This window comes from Onychostoma macrolepis, chromosome 02, assembly GCF_012432095.1.
Source record: "Onychostoma macrolepis isolate SWU-2019 chromosome 02, ASM1243209v1, whole genome shotgun sequence".
Taxonomy (NCBI): domain Eukaryota; kingdom Metazoa; phylum Chordata; class Actinopteri; order Cypriniformes; family Cyprinidae; genus Onychostoma; species Onychostoma macrolepis.
This window is the reverse complement of record NC_081156.1, coordinates 31,307,126-31,313,765: the sequence shown is the minus strand read 5'-3', so window position 1 is coordinate 31,313,765 and position 6,640 is coordinate 31,307,126. Positions and strand designations below refer to the sequence as shown.

The 6,640-nt window shown below is 36.4% G+C and overlaps 1 protein-coding gene across 2 annotated transcripts; it reads right to left on the bottom strand.

The window, feature by feature from the left end:
* Nucleotides 1-262: 262 nt before the first annotated feature.
* LOC131529673 (SLAM family member 5-like) lies at nucleotides 263-3,695 on the bottom strand. 2 transcript variants are annotated; one of them, XM_058759489.1, is made up of 6 exons: nucleotides 3,626-3,695; nucleotides 2,394-2,702; nucleotides 2,028-2,282; nucleotides 1,726-1,854; nucleotides 1,386-1,426; nucleotides 263-1,282 (listed from the first exon to the last, which is right to left on the bottom strand). In XM_058759489.1, exons 1-6 carry the CDS (start codon nucleotides 3,690-3,692, stop codon nucleotides 1,163-1,165), a joined length of 921 nt encoding a protein of 306 aa, XP_058615472.1. In that variant the 5' UTR covers nucleotides 3,693-3,695; the 3' UTR covers nucleotides 263-1,162. The 2 variants fall into 2 exon arrangements, with proteins under 2 accessions (XP_058615472.1, XP_058615482.1); XM_058759499.1 differs by lacking the exon at nucleotides 1,726-1,854.
* Between the last annotated feature and the right edge of the window lie 2,945 nt (nucleotides 3,696-6,640).

The following is a 6,640-nucleotide window of genomic DNA, read 5'->3' as shown; positions in this document are numbered from 1 at the left end:
ACCTGTATGAATTTCTTTGTTCTGCCGAACACAAAGGAAGATATTTTGAAGAAAGTTTGTAACCAGGCTGTTTTGGGGCACCATTGACTTCCATAGTAGGAAAGAAAAATACTATGGAAGTCAATGGTGCCCCAGAACTGCTCTGTTTCCCACATTCTTCAGAATATCTTCCTTTGTGTTCAGCAGAACAAAGACATTCATACAGGTTTGGAACCACTTGAGGGTGAGTAAATGATGACAGAATTTTCATTTTTGGGTGAACTATACCTTTAAGAGGGTTAAGTAAAGCCATGTGGTAGAGAGAGTTAACAATAACAAGCAGCAATAGCCAGCATGGCTCACCTGTTGAACACCTTGTGCTGTGTCCTGGTTGGGAAATGTGTCATTTCAAGCCCAGTCTAAAGTAAGGAGTTGATGTTTTTTGCAGAGATGTTACATGTATGTATGGATTGATGCTAAGAGTTTAAGACAGTGCATTTTAGAAGGACTCTTTATTGGTGAGGTCACCACATCACGGTCCAGTTTGAATATGGATTTAAAGTTCTTTTCGATGTGAGACCGTAGTCTGGACTATTTTTGACTGTTCCTGGTTAGGAAGAGTCTGGTGTTTGAGAGCTGTGGTGTGTTTTCATTACACGAGGATGGATTATTAATTTGCTATCTTCAGCTATGGACAGTGTTTGGACATTGATGTACTACAGATAAGACTTTTGCACACACCAACTTTCACATGACGAAATCCTACAATCTTACATTGCTTTGTTTGCTTTCTCTTTTTGTGTACTTTTGTGTATTTACATTTTTGCCTATATGTAGCTGTATTAACCTGAATTGAATGTTTTCTATTTTGTATTTAATAAATTGGTTTGAAAACCTTTTGACTACTGTACATTTTTGACAACACAGACATTAGTTATCCATTTCAGATGTATAGGAACTGTTCTTCCCAAAGACTTAAGTTATAGTAGCTGAGAAGTATTGATAGTGAAACAGATGAATTGTTGTAGATTAGTGCGGGCCCTGTGTGGGCCTTGTGAGGGCTTCCTGGGGGCTGAATGAGGGCTGCCCATGCAGGGCCAGCGCTAAGGGGCCAACGTTTTGCCAATGAGCAAATTCTCAGGGGCCCTGCACTGGCAGCCCGCTGGGGGCCCTTAGACTAGCCCTAAGTGGGCCCGTAAAGGGCCACCGCAGGCTTGTTTGCAGGGGAAGGTGTTTGGTTTCGTCCGACTGTACAGTAGGTAACAGTGGTCCATGTATCTCCTGTCATCTTCTGGGTCAGAGTCTGAAAAAAAATAAAACAAAGCATCACAGAATGTCAAGTGAAACACAGTTAATATTCATTTATTATCTGACGTCTGCAGGAAAAGAGATCATTTGAATCTCACCTCAACATCATCGTAGTCTGTATCATCAGCCTGTTTGACATCTGAGAGATCAGAATGAAAGATTACTGCACAGATCGGTCATCTCATGTAACAGACTGACAGCCTATCTCTATCTCTGAATAGATCACTTTGTGCATTTAAATTTAGAGATATGCTGTGCACCCAAGGAAAATGAATTATAAACCTAAATCTATAGAAGGTGAGACAAAAGAACAAATATTAGCCTGTACAGTAATCATTTAGTATTAAACATTCTTAACTTCTCAACTTTTAGTACTGCATAATCTATTTCAGGTTTAAATATGAGGTTTATTTTTAAGTAAATTTGAGATGGGCAAACCTGTTTTATTCTTGCAGCAAAAGTAAAGAATCAAACCAGCAAACACTATCACTCCCACAACAACACACACAACAAGGAGCACAAACATGTAAGATAACCCATAGGAGAATTCGAATTGTCTTTCATTCTCTGTAAAGAAATAAGAAGAATTGTAAAAATCAGTCTATTCATAGTAAGTTTACAGTCTGTTAATGACTATCATTATAAATCATCAGAAAATGCAGTTTGTAATGTGTAAACCAAGAACAGAGATTTGATTTGTGAGATAAAGACTAGTTATTGATGTTGAAACAGACATTTACCTTCACAGAGCTGCGTAATATTAATTCTGTCTTGTTTCCAGCTGACAGGGTTGCTATGGTTACAGATGATGGATTCCTCACTGCAGTCCAGGATGAGAGTGTTGATCTGTGATGTCACTTCCTCTTTAGAGCATCTGTTGTTCTGATAGCTGGAGTTAATCATGAGCTCATGAGATCTGCATGTGAAGCTCACAGTACAGGAGTCACTGCTGGACCAGTTTGAGTTCACTGTCAGGACAGGAGCCTCCACAGCATCTGAAACACACATTTCCTCCAAGATCACAATCACATGCACATCTAAGCACAAGACAAATTATAAACTTTTATGCAGGAACACATTAAATTACACAAAGAAATGAAACTCACCTATAACAGATACTCTGTATGTGACACAATATTTGTTTATTAATCCACTTATTCTTGCTCTGTAGAGTCCACTGTCTGTCTTCTGTATGTTCTTCAGTGTCAGAGAGAAGGTTTTATCATTGAAATCCACTCTGTCCTTGTATGAATTGTGAGGTGTAACTCTTTTGGAATCACTGTTATATCTAACTATACTCTCTGATTTATTATCCATCCAGGAAAAAAGATCAAACTCTGGTAGTTGTTGTGTCTGTATATCCAGTTGAACAGAAGATCCTGTCTGCACGAACACAGAGATCTCAGCACTGAACCCTGAGGAGAGAGAAGCACACAGTTCAGAACATTTTACACCTCCATCTTACTTCATGTCATAAAATTGATATACTATACACACCATTTGGAAAAAGTAAATACATCATAGGGGTTCATAAGTAATAAAAGCATTTTTCCTCTTAATAGTCACGGTGATATGTGAAAATAATGTTCACTTTTTCATAAAAGCATGAAACTTAGCGACTTGTATAGTTTGCGGCCCTAAATATTTTCAGGAATGGAGCCATTGCAAAGACACCTTGTGGTGGCCATGGCGACTGTTTTACTTTCTGCCATAATCAAATTATGTATTTTGTATCATATCTCCTGAACATGATAAGACAGAAAAGGTGACGTGAAGAACCTATGTTTTGATGGTCGAGGATTGCAATGATACCATATACAACAACATAAACTGTTCAGGTGAACAGCTAATGGTGAAATCGGCAATGTGAGAAGGAAATCATAGTATCTCACAGTATCACAGCATTTACAATAGTCCTTATTATGGCTATTCATTTTTTCTTTCTTTGATTACTAATATTTTATTCAATAATACAGTAAAATATTGTTTTCAAGAATACAATCATATATTTCAGAGATATATAAAAAAATCTCGGGTAAGTGTATGTATTCTTCCTTATACCTCTCAGGCAGAGTCAGCTAGGCAGTAGTATGTTTCCAATACATTCCTGTTCTCTCTCAACAATGCTCTAACATGCTCTGATTTCCTTCTCGCATTGCTGATTTCACCATTAGCTGTTCACCTGAACAGTTTATGTTGTTGTAGCTATATGGTATCATTGTAATCCCTAACCTAATTGTTTTTTTTCAAATATAGCACAAATTATAAATCACTAGAAAATGACAAAACATAATATTAGAAATTTCAATTATTGTATAAGCATTTATTAATTTATTACCTGTTTTAGAGATAAGGAAAAGGATGCAGGATGCAAACAGATGATCTACTGCCATCGTAGCAAACATAAAGATGGCGGATGTTGTATTCTTAAAACAGGAAGTTGAATATGTGTGCAATAACACAGCCTCTTTATAACTCTCACACCACCACCAAGAGCTCAGTTCAACATTTGTTTAAGAAGAGGAGAGTCACGGTTTTACTCTGCCCCTTGACAAACCTCGTAATATGTGAGCCAGGAACCAGACTCTCAGTAGTATGAACTTCCATTGGTTTATAGGAATTACTATATATATATAATTACTAAATATATATATATATATTTTTTTTCCAAATTAGGACATTCTCAAACATATACACAGGGGTTTTTTGTTACTGGGTTATTTAGAAGATAGAGAGTTGGACTTGTAACCCAAAGGTCACGGGTTCGAGTCTCAGGTCCGGCAGGGATTGTAGGTGAGGCGAGTGAATGTCCAGCACTCTCTTCCTCCTTCAATACCACGACTGAGGTGAGACCCTTGAGCAAGGCACTGAACCCCCAACTGCTCCCCGGGCGCCGCAGCATAAACGGCTGCCCACTGCTCCGTGTGTGTGTGTGCGCGCGCGCACTTGGATGGGTTAAATGCAGAGCACAAATTCTGAGTATGGTTCACCATAGCCACACATCACGTCCTTTGCTTTTCCTATGCACACACAAACAGGTGTGTAATGACTGCTGCTGAGACTGAAACTAATGAAAACAGAAGGAAGGACTGACCACCATTCTCATCACGTGTGTGTGTGTGGTTTGAAGTGCTACAGTCAAACATTATTTGCACACATCAGCAAAGACCTTATTTGTTGGGAGGGATTTCTCTTATCAAAGTAGTAGCATTAAAAGTACTATGAGAAAAAAGTGACAATCATTCTTATACAGAGTTCTTTTGCAACCAGCAGTGAGTGGTAATGAAGTAGCTACATGGAATCTTGATTATGCGATCACTTTTAGTTGCATTTTTAAAATGCATATTATCATATTTTCAAAAAGTGTATTATTAAGTTTATTTGTCAATTCTGTGACAGCGGGAACCTGAGCTGGACTCTCTTCACTTAATACTTGGCCTCAACCTTGTTTTGCCAAATCTCGACTCCCAGCATGCCAAATTATTACCCTCGTTGAAGCCACTATCTGATCACCTAATCCTAACTCCACACCACATTTAACTCTAAGCATAACCATACTGGCGAATGAGTGGAGTCATAATCTGGCAGGCAGTCATTTTTCCACATGGCACCACATCGTAAAGACCGTAGATAATGAGGCTGATGATACACAGGCCAACTTTTTGAGCAATGTTGCCATCAGCAGGCAACCAGGTGAGACAGGGCTCACAACCAATCCAGATAGAAATTTGTTGCCCATTCTCAACGGTAAAGTGCCCAAGCAACATTGTTTTAAAAAAAAGTTGCCCCATGTATCCTCTGCCTGAGGGAATAATCTACCCAACTCTGGCAACAAACAGCTTCACATCCAGTTGAGTGAATCAGTGGAAGGAAATACATTCAAACTCATTTTAAAAACTTTCCTTATAAAGTGAGATTATAGAATTAAAGAAATGTATAAGACTATTATTTGTTTGAAAAAAAAAAAGTTTGTAGTTTGTTTTCTTTTTGACATCAGTTACTTAAAACAGAAAATGCGCTACATGTTTATCACTTTTTTTTTAAGTGCATAAATTATTTTTTCTTTTTTATTATTGAATGCTTGAGAAAAACAATAACAATTGTTATCACTGTCAAATCATAACAATACAACAAAGTTCAGGGTTATTCAGTCTTTCAGTTCAGAGGAAGCGCCAAGTCCTTTAGCAAAGCCATTGTTCTTATCATTTTCCTTTCAAGTTTGAATCATAAAAAAGAGGTTTGCATTTAGAAAATTTACATTTATGAATATGGTATTTAGCTAACAGGAAAATGAGATTTATTAAATAAATATCACATTTTTAACATTCATGAAAACCAAAAATTACATTTCAGTAAGTAAACTCAAAATTAGGATTCACATAACATTTGATAAAATCAGGAATGTCGCACCAAAATGATGTTGTATTAGAGCAATTCCATAAGTGCATCATAATTTATTATTATTATTATTATGAACATTGTCAATCAATAAAAAACTAACAAAATAATAATAATAAAAAAAAAGAAAATTAAATGAATAAATAATTATAATAACAAAACAAATCAATTACTATTTTGGCACTGCCATTATCCTAAATTGTTGTGGAAAACCTTTCCTTATTTGTTATTGAAAATATTGATAAAGATTTTTCTTTACTTTTGGAAAATGTTTTGTTAATTAAAAAAAAAAGTGCATTTACAGAAAAACTAATTGTACTTAATCTCCTTATTTTGTTAACAAAAATTTATATACATAAGTACATCATAATTTTAACAAAAGTTCAAATTAAAAAGACGAAGAAACTTGCCCTGCGTTCATACTATCCATCCTAAATAGTATGTGAGATTACAATAAGTGTGTCCCAAAGCATAGTATGTTGAAAAGAGTATGCCAAAAGTCCCCGGATGGTCTACTATTTCAGGTCGATTTTTGAAGTCTGAATCCGTGCACACTCAAACCAGGCTTTATGGCTAAAATTGCCCAGAATCCATTGCGCTTTGGCGAAGGTTTCGGTCCAGAACTACAAACACGTATAAAAAGCGCTAGAAAAACTACAAACGTGGCGGATGCGCGCAATCGACCGTTTGGTAGAGAGGTTTACAAAAAGGGGTTTGAGTTACTAATAATCAACATTTAAACAGGTAAAAACTATTTATTTATTGTTATCCATGTTATATTTCATCTGCAACAGCAATGTGAACTTTTATAAACATCCATTTGGTCGTTAACTTTTAAATGCATCATTATGCAGAAAATATGAGCAGAGTTCTTGCCATGAAAGAGAACCGACTGGCAGATCAACTAGCTACTTTTTTCTCTCCAATACTGTATGAAATGAAACGTGAAGGATGT